The 18,255-nt window shown below is 34.8% G+C and overlaps 3 protein-coding genes across 6 annotated transcripts; 2 read left to right on the top strand and 1 right to left on the bottom strand.

Annotated features, from left to right (window-relative positions):
- Positions 1-544: 544 nt before the first annotated feature.
- LOC149486439 (phosphoribosyl pyrophosphate synthase-associated protein 2) lies at positions 545-5,261 on the top strand. 4 transcript variants are annotated; one of them, XM_089698066.1, is made up of 7 exons: positions 545-778; positions 876-1,000; positions 1,076-1,195; positions 3,129-3,417; positions 3,643-3,812; positions 4,021-4,129; positions 4,385-5,261. In XM_089698066.1, the coding sequence occupies exons 2-7, from the start codon at positions 924-926 to the stop codon at positions 4,688-4,690; spliced, it is 1,071 nt and encodes a 356-aa protein (XP_089554192.1). In that variant the 5' UTR covers positions 545-778; positions 876-923; the 3' UTR covers positions 4,691-5,261. The 4 variants fall into 4 exon arrangements, with proteins under 4 accessions (XP_089554192.1, XP_089554189.1, XP_089554190.1 ...); XM_089698063.1 differs by having other exon boundaries at positions 881-1,000; XM_089698064.1 differs by having other exon boundaries at positions 881-1,000; positions 4,024-4,129.
- A 768-nt stretch (positions 5,262-6,029) lies between these two features.
- Positions 6,030-8,730, top strand: TyrRS-m (Tyrosine--tRNA ligase, mitochondrial). The gene is made up of 8 exons (XM_089698068.1): positions 6,030-6,347; positions 6,418-6,565; positions 6,728-6,906; positions 6,977-7,193; positions 7,269-7,347; positions 7,435-7,710; positions 8,064-8,252; positions 8,520-8,730. Exons 1-8 carry the CDS (start codon positions 6,193-6,195, stop codon positions 8,681-8,683), a joined length of 1,407 nt encoding a protein of 468 aa, XP_089554194.1. The 5' UTR covers positions 6,030-6,192; the 3' UTR covers positions 8,684-8,730.
- Positions 8,725-17,523, bottom strand: LOC149486441 (rho GTPase-activating protein 44-like). Its single transcript, XM_089698067.1, has 6 exons — positions 17,138-17,523; positions 16,659-16,909; positions 16,290-16,465; positions 14,780-15,023; positions 11,559-11,708; positions 8,725-11,271 (listed from the first exon to the last, which is right to left on the bottom strand). The coding sequence occupies exons 1-6, from the start codon at positions 17,188-17,190 to the stop codon at positions 9,491-9,493; spliced, it is 2,655 nt and encodes an 884-aa protein (XP_089554193.1). The 5' UTR covers positions 17,191-17,523; the 3' UTR covers positions 8,725-9,490.
- Positions 17,524-18,255: the final 732 nt, after the last annotated feature.

Genomic DNA, 18,255 nt, shown 5'->3' on the forward strand with positions numbered 1-18,255 from the left:
TTCGCCCGTGGTACATATTTCGCAATAAAAGGTAGCCTATGTCCTTTCTCAGGTATCAAAATATCTACATACCAAATTTCATGCAAATTGTTTTAGTAGTTTAGGCGTGATTGAGTAACAGACAGACAGACAGAGTTACTTTCGCATTTATAATATTATATAGTATGGATTATATAATATATAGGTATGTGTATATACATAATATGTATTACCCATCTAAAAGTAATATGTTTATTATATACTAGCTGCGCTCCGAAAACCATACATACATATGTACATACATAATTACAAACATTTTCTCTTTATAATATTAGTATAAACATGTAAGTATGTAATGTGGATATCTCATTATTATCCACTTATGTTATGTGAATAATGATATTGAGAGATTTGTATCTTACAAATTGCGGGGTAAATTTTCCCTCACATGGTAACCCTAAATATTGTGACGTATTCTTTTTTATCTCTTTCTGCGACACGCATTGCCGGTGTCTATTGGATTCTCTGTCTACGGTCTATTCAGTTCACCGACCTCTATAATCTATTTCTAAATACTATTTTTGCCTGCGGTTTCGGTGTGATGTTGCGGTTGTGAATTTGTGAATTTACGTTTTATTTCAGTAAATGAGGACACGCTTCAATATTTGTACTGTGCGGCGTGCGCTTAAAATCAATCTCGAAAACAATTATTTGTATCAGTTTAGGTTATCCAACTGAAAATAAACAATTTCAAATTAACCAGGAGTCACCAGGTTATTATGTTACTCAACAAAACCAGGTTTATTGCTTTTCTTGTTCTTTCGACGTGTCAAAAAAATTAAGAAGTTGTCCCCCACAATACCCCAATCAGTTTTTAGTAGTATTATATCTTTTAGTAAAGTTCCAGGTTGGTAGGACAGACGAACTTCTCAAGAAAGTGCAATATGGAGAATAATTCAACGTCAGACATCGTAATTCTAAGTGGAAATTCACATCCTGAGCTCGCGGACCTGATTGCAAAGTAATTCTTTCATATATTCCGTCGTCCACTTGTTAATTAATTTGACCTTCTGAATAATTACGTCAAACTTTTCAGTCGGCTCGGAGTACGAAAGGGAGGATGTTCGGTTTATCACAAAACGAACCGGGAGACTATGGTTGAGATTGCAGATTCAATCCGCGGAAAGAACATTTACATTGTACAGACTGGAACTAAGTATGTTGAAATAGTAACTTTTAAAATTTCAAAATGAATAGGCCACCACATATTTTTATAGAGCCAATGGTATTTCTTTAGAAATTTGCGGCACGAATTAAGGGGGGGGAGGGGAGGGAAAGGGTGGGGGGAGGTAAGGGGAGACACCCTATAAAGTGGGGGGTGAGGAAACCCCCCCTTCTATTTTTTTTTAATTTTTTTTGAGATTATATTTATACTAGCTTACCGCCCGCGGCTTCGCCCGCTTTGACTTAAACCTAATAAATTATATACTAAAACCTTCCTCTTGAATCACTCTATCTATTAAAAAAAACCACATCAAAATCCGTTGCGTAGTTTGAAAGATTTAAGCATACAAAGGGACATAGGGATAGAGAAAGTGACTTTGTTTTATACTATGTAGTGATGTAGTTAGAAATATAACGAAGATTATGGGCTTTCTTGACTGCTCCGGCGCTGCAGAACGTGGCGCTTGCCCCCGTGTACCTCGTTGCAGGCAGGAGTCTTCACTCGCCTTCGTAGCTTCGCCTTTTTGGTCGCCTTTGGCGACCAGCCTCAGCCACTCCGGCTCGCTTGACTCTGCCTGCTCCTCAGCACACGCGGGCGCCACGCTCCTCCGCGCCTCCGACTTTTTTAATACACTCTAGTGTATGACAGACAAGTACCACGTGGAATCGGGGTGGACAGATTCGTTTCTGTGATTAACAATTTGTGTGCAATATACATACAATAAAAACATTTTTTTTTAATAATTATTTATTCAAATCTTGTATACCTACATGTTTGATACAATTTACAATGGCAATGAATGGATCCATTTTATTTTTTTCTACTCATCGTCTCCACATACTCTATAATATTATCACCGAAGTTTGCTGGGTGGTTATAGTTATCTTTTTTAAAAAATCTTTTTACAACATGCCACTGGGACTCAAATGGGTCAGAGGCAACAAATGGGTTGTCTGGGTCTGAGTGATTAACTTTTTTATGAACATACCCATATTGCCCCAAACAATCATATGCTCGCCAATAATCCGTATGAATTGTTGTTCCCTCAGCAACATGATTTTGAATGAACTATGGTTTTTAATATGTACATTAAGACATTTGTTATCTCTTTCAAACACAATTCTTGTAGTTTTGTCAATGTAACTCAAACAATTTTGAACATAATCTCAAAAATTAAAAAAAAAGATTTCTCTGTTATTACACGTTTCCGCACGAAAAGCAGCTAATGTATGTTTCGGGGCATCATTATCGATCGATAAAAATTAAAATCGCGCCGAAATTCGTGCCGCACGTTTCTAAAGTCAACCCGAGCCAATTACTTTGGTCAACCTGTTTGATATATTAAATCAATCATTATTAAACTATTTTTATAACAGTCACATTATAATCTGTTGGGTGACTCCAGGGGGGATTATTGGTATGGCATAAAGCAGTACTTATTCAAGTGTGGCAAAGTGACGGTGCCAGATGATTCCACTGTCTAGTGCCATCAATATATTTACATTGTTAATGAAACATTATTACAACATTAAGTAATGAACTGTCATCAAATAAAGATAGTCTAAAGTCTTTAGTGTTTAATCAGAAGTCCACTTTTATTTCATGATGCATGTAATATACAAACAGGCATGTAGTCAAATAAAAGATCATGTGGGAACATCACTACTTCATATTCACCTTTAATTATAAATAATATTTAATTATATAATAATATGAATAACTTTGTAGAAAATTGTTTTGACTGCAAGGAAAAAATGATACACTGCTTAAATTTCAACTGCAAAATTTAAAGAGCTTATTTGTTCAATATGGTACCAATATTACAGTTGAACACAAGCATATAATAATAAACAGATACATGTTTACATTATTTCATCATCATTTTATATATTTAAAAAATTAAGAACATCCAAATCACTTTCAGGGATGTTAACAACAACATTATGGAACTATTAATAATGGCTTATGCATGTAAGACTTCATCGGCACGGTCCATTGTGGGTGTGATTCCATATCTGCCGTACAGCAAACAGTGCAAAATGAGGAAACGAGGTTGCATTGTCACCAAACTCCTTGCTAAAATGATGTGTAAAGCTGGTCTTACACATATCATCACTATGGATCTGCATCAGAAGGAAATACAGGGTTTCTACGATTGCCCAGTGGACAATTTACGAGCGTCCCCATTCTTATTACAATACATTCAAGATAGTGTAAGGATTTATGATTGTCATATTACTTGTGTTGTTTCATGCTTGAGAAGAATTGCTGAACTTATTAACACTCAACAAATTAACACTAGTATAGGGCCTTGAAGGGTTCTCCTTTGTCTTCAACACTAATTCAAGTAGAGTAAAGATCTGTTAAAATCTTAAACTTCTAAATGTATAATACTTGCGTAAAATCAAACATAAGAAAATATTAATCCAAATATTTAGATTCCAGATTATCGTAATTCTGTGATTGTGGCTCGCAACCCCGGTTCTGCAAAGAAAGCAACTTCATACTCGGAACGTCTGAGATTGGCCATTGCGGTGATACACGGTGAACAAAAGGAAGCCGAAAGTGATGAAGTTGATGGCAGATATTCACCACCTTGTTTACCAAGGTATCATTATAATTCATATGAAAATGTGTGACATTATTATGTGAAATTGCGAAAGAATTTTCGTTTCTATCCAATCTTAAGAAACTAATGTTCAGACAGTAGCAGAGCCACAGTTATTTTATTCAGTGTGTTGAAAAGTACTGACACAGTTTTTTTCAATCAAATGGGCATTAAATATTATGTATTAATGGGTATTGTTATATATCAGCAGGTCGCGCACAATGGATGTCCCCGTAGGGGTTCCAGCACATCCAGCCAAAGAGAAGCCGCCAATCAATGTAGTAGGGGATGTTGGCGGTAGAATAGCAATTATGGTGGTGAGTTTATTTATTCATTTAATTAGTTAAATGCAATATGGTGTATAAAACAAGTAATTCTATGTCAAAAGATAAAAAATTGTTAATAAAGATACAATTTTTAATATTTTTCTTTTACTTGTATAGTTTGTAGTTTGTTTTTATGATTTTTAACAACCTCAATTTTTTGCGAATTTCTTATCAGAATAATACGTTAATTAAAAGAATACAATAAAAAATATGGTTCAAAATGCTATTGAAATAATTATTTAACAGGACGATATGATCGACGATGTGCAGTCATTCGTCGCGGCCGCGGAGGTGCTAAAAGAATGTGGTGCTTACAAAATTTACGTGTTAGCCACTCACGGTCTATTGTCGTCTGACGCACCACGTCTTATTGAAGACTCGCCCATTGACGAAGTCGTAGTTACCAACACTGTTCCCCATGAACTGCAGAAGATGCAATGCAACAAGATTAAAACCATCGACATTTCTGTATTGCTCAGTGAAGCTATCAGGCGCATACACAACAAAGAATCTATGTCATATCTCTTCAAAAATGTCACACTTGAAGATTAAAAAGTATAATATTTGTACTGTAATTCTTATAATGCGTGGAAATATATCTGTACCATTAAATCAATTAGTTTTTAAGATAGTATTTTTATAGTATTGTCATCTCTGAGAGTATTAGGTACAAAAAATCTTGTTGAGTATTCTTTGCTTGTTTTAATTATGTTAAATTTATAAACCGTTGGGGCTGCAGGTAAATTGGAACAAATTAGACTGTAGTTAGGGTACTGCCTGGAGTGTATCATTGTAAGTACAGCTTAATTTTATAAGTTTGTATGTAATTAGTTTTTAGTTGGTCTAAATTAAAAATTTCTAATTTTGTTTTTATCCTAGCCTTTTATGTACCACGTAATTATGCTCTGACAAAATTTTCGATGACTGCACTGTGATTAAATATGTAGTTATAATTATGAAAATCTAAATCTTGTTATAATTAAAAACTGTCCAAAGCTTCTATTATTGAATAAATCCATTATTAAAATATTAAATATTATACTAGTGTAGTAGAAGCCACATAATATACGTTGTTTTGTGAAAATTGTATTCTGTATCAATAAATATTTTGTGGCATATATAACTTGTTCATTTTATTTTTCCATTTCCATATTTATATTGAATTCTGCAAAAATCGGAATATCTTACAAAATAAACAAGGGTTGTATTAAAATTTACACTGATATTCGGGTTCATTGATGCGTAATATTGATGTAGCCATCACATCTTTACATGGTCATTACCATGGACGTATAAAAAAAGACGGACGCCGTATTACGAACAAACAACGTGAAGCCACCATAGTAAGCTAGCGATCGTGTAAAGACAATAAACACGCACACACTCTCACCATAGTAAGCTAGTCGGCCGCCATTACGTCGTGAACTACCGACTGATTAACTGCGTCACTGTTTCACAAAAAATATTTAAAATGCCGTCTTGCGTGGTTAAATGGTGTCGCAACAGTACAATTTTAAATAACAAAACACAAGGGATTACATGCCACAGGGAAGCAAGTTATTTCTTTTATGTTTTAATGACAAAATTATTACGGCAAAATTTATAGAAAAAAATACAGCCGCCATTGTCATCAACACAGCTGTTGCCATGGCAACATGGCACACACACATGGATGTTTCGCCGCCGATTACTAGGCTTCACTCAATGTTTAGGCGATATACCGTCCGTCTTTTTTTATACGTCCATGGTCATTACTATTATTTTTTTTTAATAATTAATAAACCACACACCACTAAAATACCATCTTGGTAATAAAGTTTAAAATGGCAACATATCTGTTACTGATGATGTTGACAAATGACATTTACGACATGTGACAAAGGTAGGAAAACAACAGTCAACAGCTGTAAAATAATAATTTTGGAGGTTATAAAACTAATAAAAATTGTTATGAATTGGCTGAAAATGAAAACGTATTGAATGATATGCACCTTATTTTGAATTGAAATCAATTAAACTTTAGATGGTCTTGCTAGCATTTAACAGCATTAAATATGATTGGAAAAATGTGGATATTTAAAAGCGCTTATAATTTTAATAATGCATTTGTCAGGAATATTTCCTACCGATATTTTAGTAGTAAAACCAGAAATATTTTAAAATTAAGTGATCGTGGCATGTATCAAGATATATTTCCGAATACGTCTGTGTAAGTTTTACTTTCTGCCGGTTTTGATATAGTCTCATGGATAATTGTTTAATGTTGTGCCCTGTTTTAGATCAGAAATATTGAACCTACTCAATAAGTCTCCGCAGTGTGTATATGCAGGATTCGATCCCACTGCGAACAGCCTTCATGTGGGGAATCTACTAGTCATTATTAATTTATTACACTGGCAGCGGGGAGGACATAATGCAATTGCCTTGGTAAAAAAAATTGTTTCGTATTAAGAATCATTTAATAATAACAATTTTTCATTTAAGCGAATACTATATTTTTGTTTTCTTTCCTGTTTATAGTTTGTGCAAATGACCAGCAGTTTTTTCAATGTTAATAAATTTATTATTGTAAAAGTACTTCATTTACAGTTAGGGGGAGCAACAGGACACATAGGAGACCCAAGTGGTAAGAGTACTGACCGTGTAGCATTGCAAAGCAATATTATTCAAGAAAATATTGAATGTCTGAAAAAGAATCTGGAGGTTGTTTTTGAAAATCACAAAAAATATATTTGGTCAGAAGATTCAAACAAACTTAAACCTTTAAGGTGTGTTTATTGTTTCACAATATTATTGTTTTTTTTAAAGATTTTTATTGTAATCTGTATTTTGTTTTAGAGTTGTAAACAATGAAACTTGGTACAGGAATATTGATTCTATTCAGTTTGTTAGTGATATTGGAAGGAATTTCCGAATGGGAACAATGCTTTTAAAACAAAGTGTTCAAAATAGGATAAATTCAGAAGTTGGAATGAGCTTTACTGAATTTTCTTATCAGATATTTCAAGCTTACGACTGGCTGCATTTATTGAAGGAATATGATTGCAAATTTCAGGTATGTATGAAGTTCTTATGACATATTATAGAAAATAGAAGCATTTAATTTAAAGATAATTTTGTTTATTTCTAGATTGGTGGTAGTGATCAAATGGGAAATATTAGTGCTGGTCATGAACTCATCAGCCGTATGACAAAACAGAATGTCTATGGTAAGTTCTCCCCTTTTCTTAATCATATCTTCAATAACTACATTAAAAGAACTAATAATTATTATTTGATTTTTCAATCATATTTAGGTTTAACATTACCATTAGTAACAACAGAAGAGGGGGATAAATTTGGAAAATCAGCAGGAAATGCAATATGGTTGGATCCAAACAAAACCAGTCCATACAGTTTATATCAATTTTTCATCAGGACCAAAGACTCTGAAGTTGAAAAGCTATTGAAACTGTTCACATTCTATAGTTTAGGAGAAATTAAAGATATAATGTTTAAGCATAAAGAGCACCCAGAGCAGAGATATCCCCAACAGTGTTTAGCTGAGCAGTTAACTATTTTAGTTCATGGAGGTAAGTCTTTAGTTAAAAAGTTTTTTTTACCAAGTCTGTTGTTGGTTAATTAATCCATCAGTCCCCGGAATCACAGACACAATAGAAAATCTATGTGCCGCGCCCCGATCGGGGCGCTCGGTTAACAAGTGTTTTCATATTTTACATTTTTATTTATTTGCTAGTTTTATTGAAAATTTATATCTCATTTATAACTTGTGTATTTTATTGAATCTAAAAAAAATATACCAGACCATTTGACAAGTTGAGCATTTCTTGATTAAATTCTTTTTGAAAGACCTGTTTGTCTTTTTAATTGATGATACTTGTGTACTTTACATTATAATGTTATGTGTTAACTAAACCATTTGCAGAGGAAGGACTAGTCAGGGCTCGCAAGGCTACAGAAGCAATCTACAATAAGGACGTCAACTCTTTAGTTGCACTTAGTTCTACAGAACTAGAGCAAGTGTTCGAGGGAGCGCCCGTGTCTAGGTTGATGTTAAGACCGGGAATAACTGTACTAGAACTTGGCTTGCAAGCTAAATGTTTTCCCACTGAAAGTAAGTATGGTCATTTGGACTGATTTTAGACTTAAAGTTCGTTGATGTAAGTGCTATTTTCAAATGTCAATGGATAATTTAGTTTTAATTCTACAAAATTATATAAATTTTCTTTTTTTTTCATCTAGATACTAATCAATATCAATTACTTAAATGCAATTCTATATTTTTGTTTAAGAAATAATAATTACAAATAGAGTGAATTGATTTGTTTGAAAGTCAAGATTTTACTCATAATTAATTAAAAATACTATTACTTATTTCCAGATGATGCTTTAAGAATCATTCAAGCTGGCGGTTTTTATATTAACCATCAAAAAATAAAGAATATTAACGAAGTGATTACAGAGTCCGCGCACATACTACCCAATCTCATCTCATTGCTTCGGGTCGGCAAAAAGAATTATTACATTGTTAAATGGACTACATAGTTATTTTATATATAGGAATAGGATTGTAAATAAAAATTAGCTTAAAATTTTGTGATTTTATTATTCCTTACAACAGAAGCTTGTATACTTGCAGTATATATTAATAAAATGCATATCACATAAAGAACTTCGTAAATACTACATAACATATATTAGCCTACAATAATATTCACTGCAGCGTGGCCAATATAACTAATGCACTGTCGAGTCAAAATATAAAAATATGGCTGCTAATAATACAACATAGTTTGTGCGCTCGCCTTCCGCCGCGAGACCTCGGACCAATCTCTAATATCACAAAGATTAACTGCAACATAACCTATATCATACAAGATAAGCATCATCATATCGCCCAATACGTAAGCTAAATTGACGTGTGATATGTTCGTAGAATATTATTACAGCGCTGACTGACAATAGCAATAGAGAAATCTCCGATACGTCCCGATACAATCCTAATTCTTAGTTTAATAAAAGCAATACAAATTGTAATCGACGATTTTATCACATCTATCCATCTAATAAAATAATGATTCGCAATACAAAAATAAATTATTCGCAAAGTAATATATAACTGTACTTTAGTCTTTATGAAAGCCATCCGTGTAAAAATAGTAGAGGGCATCAGTCTCATACGATATAAATATTGCCATCGTACCGAGCGACGGTCGCCTAACTTATAAACTTTAAGGCCCGTCCGGCGATTATTTTACGTGTATCAGCACGGGATCTACATCTCGATTTGGACGATTGCACCTTCGCTTAACTAGACGAGGGTATAACACTAGGGAGAGGGGGAGGGGAGGACTAGAGGTCGGTGCTCTCGCAGTGCGGCGGTGCGTGCGGCGGCGGCGGCGCGGGCACGAGCGGGCGCGGCGGCCGGCCCCGCGCGCCGCCCTCCGTGATGCTGCCCTCCGACTGCGACAGCTGCCGGCTCGCGCCCAGCCGCCCGCCCTCCTCCAGCTCCGCGTCCTTGCCGCCCGAGCTGTGCGTGCGCTGCACCGTGGCGCGCGCCTCGCCCTCCGCCGCCCCCGCCTCCCCCGCAGCACCCACCTGGATCACGGTCGGGTGCTGCTTGTCCACCGTGTACATGTGCGTGCGCTCGAGCACGGTGGGCGCCTCGGCGGGGTCGGTGAGCGAGGCGCGCTGGCCGCGGAAGCTCTGCGGGCGCAGCGTGGCGGGCCGCTCGGGCACGGCGGGCTTGTGGCGCAGCTGCACCTCGCCGTCGGGCTCCGCGCTGGCGGTGCTGGCGGCGGGCACGATGGTGCGCGGCGCGGCCACGGGCCGGGGCGGCGGCTGCCCGCTCGGCTTCGGGATCTGTATCCTGCCCGGTTTATCCGCCGGCCTCTCTGCGCCGAGCGACGCCGGCCCGCTGATCGTATCCCCTATTATTTTCATTCTGCCGACAACCCCGGTCTGCGCCGTCACGTTTTTGACGACGAGCGTCGATTCTTTGTCGTTCTTATCGATAGGTTTAAAATCGAATTTATCCTTGTCGAACTCGAGGCTCTGCCGCCGGGTGTCGGTCAGGTTCTCCCGGCTGCTGCTCCGGTTGGCTTCCTCTTTGAGAGCTTTGTTCTGTCTGTATGTCGATCTGTTGATTGTTTGCACTCCTGTGATCACTTTCCCCGTGTCGGAGATCACCGGCCGCGGCGGTTTCGCCGGCTTTTCGTTCTCTTTTGTGACGTTAGTTTGCTCCTTCGCGGGCTCGTTGACTTGAGTTTGTGCTTCGACTTTTTTATTCTTATCGGGAGTAAAGTTAGGGGGAACCGGCGCCAGAGGTTTATTCTTTCGCCTCAATATCGGTTTCGGGCTCCCGTGGGGTGGACTAGATTGATCGGACAGCGAGCTGTTCGATTGTGCTTTTTTCATATCGTTTTCTAACAATATTAAACTAGTATCGTGGCTGTTGCTTCGAGAGTGGCGGCCGGGGCCGTCGACGGTCGATTTTTGTGATATTTGATTGTTGTAGTCGTAGAGCGATTTACTCATACTATTGTAGTCTCCGTTAGACTGTTCCTGATTAAGTACGACAGTTTGGTTATATCCTTGAACGAAGTTGGGAATAAACCCATAGTCGCCTTCACCCGGTAGCAAATCCTCTTTAGTGAAAGATATGAAGAAGTTGAGCTCATCCTTGAAGAACCAGTCGGCGTGCTTGATGAGTAACTCGACGACACAGTTCACTGCTGTAGTTATGTTCATGTCGAAAGTGCTCTCATCTGCGGCCCATAAAAGGTTCGGTGCGATAACAATAGCCAAATTCGATGGCGTCATTTTGTTTGTGCTTTGATTTTGTGTCAAGGCAGACAAAAATTTAATAAGATACCTAAGGTTTTGGAAATTAGCATCGGGTAGTAAGTGTATAGCTTCCCAGAGAGAATTGAGCCTCGCTTGTTCTGTGGGTTGTCGCGAGGCGAGAATGAAGTTTTCGTAAAGTCGATAGGTCAGCAAGGGTTCAGGTAATTCTCGTAGATAACACTTAAGAACTGACGCAACTACATGCATGTCTTTGTAGTCCTGCGGTAACGGTACGTTAAACAGCCCCGCATCCAGCGATAACTTCAATCTTCTAACTTTCGATGTACCTAAACAATAAATGACAGTTAATGGTTTTTATAACTAGTACTTGTTTGATAATAACATTGGTGCCGAGCGTAATTGCAAAAAAATTGCTTTGTTATAACCTTGCTCTTGACATATTTTCGAGGTCAAATGAATTTTGCTAAATTTCACTTTTCGTTCAATATTTACTATTTTCAATGCATAATCAATTTCATATTAATAGATGTTATGTATTACCAAAAAAACTTACACTTACCTACTATACTAAAAGTAAAAAATAAAATAATTAGAATATTATTAAAAATCTTACCTCCTGCAATTCGAAACAATCCTTCCTCATTCAAAGCGAGCTCGTGTAACGTGCACACACATATTTCTATGGGGAAAGCTATCGTTCGTGACGTCACCCGCAAATGCTCTTCCAACGGATAGCCAAACACTGGTTTCACTGAACTGTCATCTGAAAAGTAAATTGATATGTACATATAACTTTTATTTGTTGTTTCATTTCTTGTTGTCTAGTATACCGCGCGCAGCTTCGCCCGTGTTGTAGAAAAAATCAATCGTTTAATCCATCAGTCCTCGGAATCACAGACACAATAGAAAATCTATTGTGTCGCGCCCCGATCGGGCCTTACGGTGGTCAATGGGTTAAAAAGCCCATCAAAATTTGTTACGTAGTTTTAAAGATCTAAGCATACAGACAGACAGCGGCAAGCGACTTTGTTTTATACTATGCAGTGATTTGTATTTATTTAAATTGTATAACAAAATCAGGACTGGATTCTAGCTAGGTCATTGGACTGGAGTAAAACGAGCATTTGGATGATATTTTTTAACCTGTGAGGATCACAGATTTAAAATTATCAGGCTTCAATACTTGAGGGCCTTCAAAATATATCATTGAGTGATGATACATTTTTCTGATTTGTATTTAATACCTCTACATTGATTATTATCACTGTTATAAAAATTGTTGTATGCAATTCGTCACATCCCATTCACACGCACTCAAGTACGCCAACGCAATTATAAAAATATTTAACCAATAATTACAATTATTAGTATTTTCCGATTCAATTAAAAAAAAAAAAGAAACGATAAGTGGGTAATGGATTTCATAGATAATTTATTCTTCTACTATACATTTAATAAACATATCCAAAAATAAAACGTATGCAAATAGGAAAATATTTATGTTGATATAGCATACATAATTCCATTCTATTAATGAGAAATATATGTTAATCGAAAATTTCTCTGTTTTTTGTATGCGTTTATTGTTTTTAAGAGCTTTGAACTTCTATCTATCGGTCAAATTGAATTTTGGTCTACTAAGGCCACAAAATTCAAAAACTCAGTATTCGTAGTGCAAAAGTGATGTTCTCAAATTCTACCGAGCGATTATTTTAAATTGCATTTTTGCACGCCTCATAAGCGAAGCGTTGAGGTGGGTACTACTGTCACTTCGCGCAAAACATCTGATTTTTCAAACTTAAAATGTCTTTATGTATCATACATTGCACTTGTAAGATAATACATACACACACATATTAAGAAAAAACACTATTTTTAACGTTCATGATATTTTTGATGTCATTTTTGTTATTTAAACTAGTTAAAAAACAGTTTAAAAAAGTTCTGTCTTGGACGTCCGTGTGTCTGTATGTGCGGATCCTTTTTCTTGTTAACACGATAGCGACCGAAATACTTTAATAATCGAGTCTTTTTTTTTCTCTTACGCTTGAGTATGCTCAGGAATAGAACCCTTTCATTTTTCAGGGTCTGATTCGATGTGGTTTAATTGTTATTAAATAAACAAAAATAATAATTAATAAATATTTATTAAAAAAAAATTATGAGGCGTGCACTTTTGGATTTTCCAAATTATTTTAAGTTATGGTTTTATCAGAGGTTAAGTATAAAAGAACAAAAAAAAACATTTATTACAATTGAACAATATTTATCTGGTAATAAAAAAAAACTTAACTATTGAATCGTTCTCGTAATACGTCAGTATCAAAGATGAAAACTAAGTAATACTCCAATTAAATAAGCAATAATAAGTATCAATTTGTATTTTATTCTTTGAAAATGTTTAGGTGTGATTTGAAAAAACACGCTTATCTTTTAGTACATCCATCTACACACTATCTTTAGTGCTGACTCATCAATGTACCAGACTGTGTTCTCCCAGAGAATTTAAATCGAAATTCATCCGAATCATAACTAGGTTCGTTAGGTCAACCTAAGAGCAGACTGTGCAGGCGTCGTTGATTGCCTGTGTGCTCATCAACTTAGATTAACTTGCTAAACGAATCGTTTAGTGGTCGCGTTCATTGTTATTTGTTACGCTTTCATCAAGGGTGTTAACTTTTGTAATCTCTTGATTAAGGAGTGATATCTTATCTAATATTTAATTGTACTTTTTATTGACTTTCAAAACAAAATGTATTTGTTGTCCCTTGATATGGAGTTCAAGATTTTTATAGAGGACATTATATTCTGCGGTATATTTTATGTTACATATTATTAATTAAAATAGTTTGTCGTGATTGCATTGCATTTTTACCTATAATTTTTTTTTGTCTTCTAATGTTTATATTTTGTGTTATTGAGCTACTTTAATAAGAAAACACGAGAAAATCGGTAATAGCCGTAGAGACATAAACATAATAACAGTTAACACTGCTTTGATTTGAATGGATAAATGTTTCAACTGTTGTTAAATCAATGTCGAGTTTCTTATTTAGAGATTTCGACACGGCGAATCGTTGAATGAAAAAGAATTAGCTACTTAACTGGCCGAGTGACTAGTACATGATGCAATGGGTCAGGGGTAGGTCACAAGCTTATCCATTTACTATGATAACAGAAGATATAACTCCTGTTTAGCTAATTGTATTATCAGATTGAATACTAGTTAAATACAAATAAGTATTAACTATAATGAAGATAAACTAATGTCAACATTGTATGTTTCAACGAAACTACATTGCCGCAGGCTCTATGTCCATTAACGCTGTTAATATGTTAACAGACATAGAGCTTCACAGTGGAAGGACATTTTAATATACAATTAAATAAAATAAGATAATTACTTAATATACAGAAACTATACTTCTATACTAATATTATAAAGCTGAAGAGTTTGTTTGTTTGAACGCGCTAATAGCAGGAACTACTGGTCTGATTTCAAAAATTCGTTTGGTGTTAGATAGCCCATATATCGACGAAGGCTTTAGGCAATATCATTACGCTAAGACCAACAGGAGCGGAGCCACGCGGGTGAAGCGCAGCTAGTATATTATGGACCTATTAATCTACTATATTAAAATAAGTCGGGTTTTCCTTCCTGACGCTATAACTCCAGAACGCACGAACCAATTTCCACGGTTTTGCATTCGTTGGAAAGGTTTCGGGCTCCGTGAGGTTTATAGCAAAGAAAAGGTGTCTCTGGTGGCGAAACGGAGTTCGCCGGGTTTGCTAGTTTTAAAATAAAATAAACCATTAAATAAAAGATCCACTTACTTATAAACCTCTCAAGCTCTGGGACTGTGTCTTGCAGCGAATGCAACGCCGACTCATGGTAGGCCCTTTGCAGTTTAACATATTGCAATAATGTATGTGCTAGTTGTGCCTCTTTAGCGACGAGTGCAAACATATCCGCCGCGAGTGCATCCCGAGCTGATTCCACTTTATTCCCTGCTTCTTCAAGCTCTTCTCTAGCTGCTATAAATTTTGACGGATTCTCCTCTTTCTGTCGTTCTAAATGCTGTAAAATGGTGGGATCATAATGAAATGACCTCATGAATTAATTTGAATGAATAAATGATTATTTCAGGACAATTTTCACACACGGCACAATCTGATTAATTAATTTAGTTGTAATAATCAGGAGGAAGGAAAACAAGTTAGTGATAAAAATATGTTGAATATGAACATAATATTTGTTTTATATCCTTTTAAAGTAATTACTAATTAATGTGTTTAACTCAATATTTTTTGTAGGTAATAGCCATTCTATGCCACCTACTAAAAGATGGTATTTTTATCCATTCTCACTGACAACCAAACCAATCATATGTTATTCTAAATAAAAATTCCTAAAGAGCTTAAATAAAAATGTATTCTTACAATGTTTTGAGAAATATAGATACCAAATACATATTATATAGTTTGAAATATTAACAAATTCATTTATTATTTATTTATTTATGATAAGGTACCTTACAGCTAGTGATACAATTTTTGAGATGAATAAATACTAAGCTACGCCAATTAAAAGGTACACCAATAGGTAGTGAAATAATATACGCATGTGAACAAAGACTAGTATAAGAATTTACAAAATATGATATTAAAGAAAAGAGATTTTAATTTATAATTCCAAAAATAGAATACATTTAACTACTCACTTCTTATTGTATTTTAAAGTAACTAATATTGAAAACATGGCATAAAGATAATGCACATAATATGTATGGCAAAAAAGTCATAAATAAAACATGTGAATTCCTATAAAATGTACACTATCAGTGGTTCGGATGTAGATAACAGAGATATGTTTTGTTATATAACAACAAATCTCATACCTATTTATTAGGTATAAATATAATCCTTACTTCAAACTAGGTTAATTCAAATCTTTATTATTACACCAAATAACAACAAAGCAAATTAAGATTATCAAATATGCTAATGTCTTTGCACTAATTATAAATGTGTTTCCCTAATTAATATATTTGTTTATTTTTCTCATAAACTATACTGAATTGGTGACTCATTATTATCAATAATTTTTTGTTACACATTATCAATACAATATGTAATAATTGTAAATATAGTATTTATCTGAAGTATCCCTGTTCAAAATAAATTTGAATAAATAGGCTTTACTACTTTAATAAATTTGAATAAATAGGCTTAACTTACTCGTATTCTAAATTGCAAACTTTATTTTTAACATAATTAGTTCATCATTGATTACTAAAAATAGGTATAAATAGGACTATGAGAATAATTTATCACTAAAACTCACATTATATCGACTTAAAGCTGATTCCTTTTCACTCATCAATCTGTTAAGTTGTTTCTTAGCTTTCATAATAGCCGGTAGGTCTGTATCGCTTATAGCCGTAAGCGGGGCACACACGAGCTGCTCAACTTTTAATTCATGCTCCGCTATTTCATTTGCTAGAAATTTTTCTGTTTTACCTGTGGAAGATGGAAAAATATGATGAAAAACTTTCTTATCACAATAATAAATTAAGATATACCCTGTAACTTTTTTTTACAATTTAATAACATAGACTGAATTAGAATATATGCCATTCTAACTTTTAAATTTTTTACTGCAATTTATGAAAATACTAACTAACAAGGAATTGTTATAATACGATGATCTTACCACATTCATGCAAAATGAATTTTAGGATGCTATCATCATCATCATAGTTACTAGCTTCTAACATAGATAGGCCTAATAAATATTCTGGTAGCTTCTTCAATCTCTTCTCTCTAGCTGCAGGGTCTTGACCCTGAGTGTTACCAGCACCAGTTGCAAGCCTCTTGCTAACCAATTGTAATGCATTTCTTAGATGTTCCACCTTTTTATCAGCTGTTAGTAATTCGTCTGGTAGAGTTTCACCCTTGCCAGACCTGTAATTATGAAAAATGTTAGGGAAAATCTTCGCCAAAATTATTTATGTATACATTCTAATAAATTTACACTTTTTGTTTACATTTATTAAGAGAATACAGTTCGCAATGACTTTTTATTTCAATGTTACTAAAATCTTCTTTTGTATCGTATTCTTTGTTAGTAATCTAAAAAATCAACTCAGTTAATTATTTGTCCGAATCTTATCTGATATACGTTGATAATACCTTGAAAATGTTTGGTCAGCTAGTTGCTTCACTCTGTAAAATTGTTTCTTCATTTTTCCCCAATTTGAATTATTTTTCTATATTATTCAGAAGGTCATTGGACTAAGATTACTACAGTTAAATCAAGATATCGCCGAAAAGAACGTAACTAATGTCAGCACGCCAATGAGATCATCTTCACATTCTATAACATCACTACGTACATCACTGTACACTATACTTGATAAATCCAATAAGGCACTACATTTCACTTATTTTATTTAGAATAATTCACAACGCCATAGAAACCACTATTTCTTTTTTCATTAAAAGGCGATCAAGCCAATAGCACTACTGAATTCAGGAATGAATCAGAAAAATAAAAAGCACAGCACAGATAAAATAAAATACCAAATAGGTACTTTACAAAAAAACTCTATTGGTGTTGCTCTTAGATCATTAAGTAATGGATAACACTCGCAGGCGTTTCCCCTTTTGCCAAGGTATAAGATTATTTTCATCGAAAAATCTTATCCTTTCATAAAAACTACTTGCGTAATCGATTACAAGCACTCTGCGTATTCGTAAAACGTCGAACGGACGTCTGCGAGTGCTCCGCTAAAAATGCCGTTTTGTACTGTCAAGTCAAGTCAAGCAATTCAAACATGTCGAATATTAAAAAAGATGGAATAACCTTTCATTTGTGTATATTTTTTTATTTTTTTAACGTACATTTCTAATAAAATGCAATTTCTAATAATCGTCGATGTATCGTTTAGCGATATGATCAAGAAAAATAATCGAGTCATGTTTACTCGATCATTGATGCGGCCCCACGAGACTATCATGGAAAGAAAATATACAAATTTAATCTTTATGAACTAGGAGATAAAGTTGAATTTAAAACGCCTTAATGAACCGCATTCCTTACGAGACTATCTTGTAAAGAAATACAAATTTAATCTTTATGACCTAAGTGATAAAGTTGAATTTAGAACGCGATATTGAACCCCACTCCACATGACTATCTTGGAATGAAATACAAATTTAATCTTTATTATCTTAGTGATAGAGTTGAATTTAAAAACTCATCGCTTAAAAGGTCGTAAATTTTTACGACTTTCGTGACACAAATTATT

The sequence above is a fragment of the Colias philodice genome, chromosome 8 (assembly GCF_061535455.1).
Source record: "Colias philodice isolate Cphi_HAF_F1 chromosome 8, ilColPhil1 Martin Lab GWU primary, whole genome shotgun sequence".
Lineage (NCBI taxonomy): Eukaryota > Metazoa > Arthropoda > Insecta > Lepidoptera > Pieridae > Colias > Colias philodice.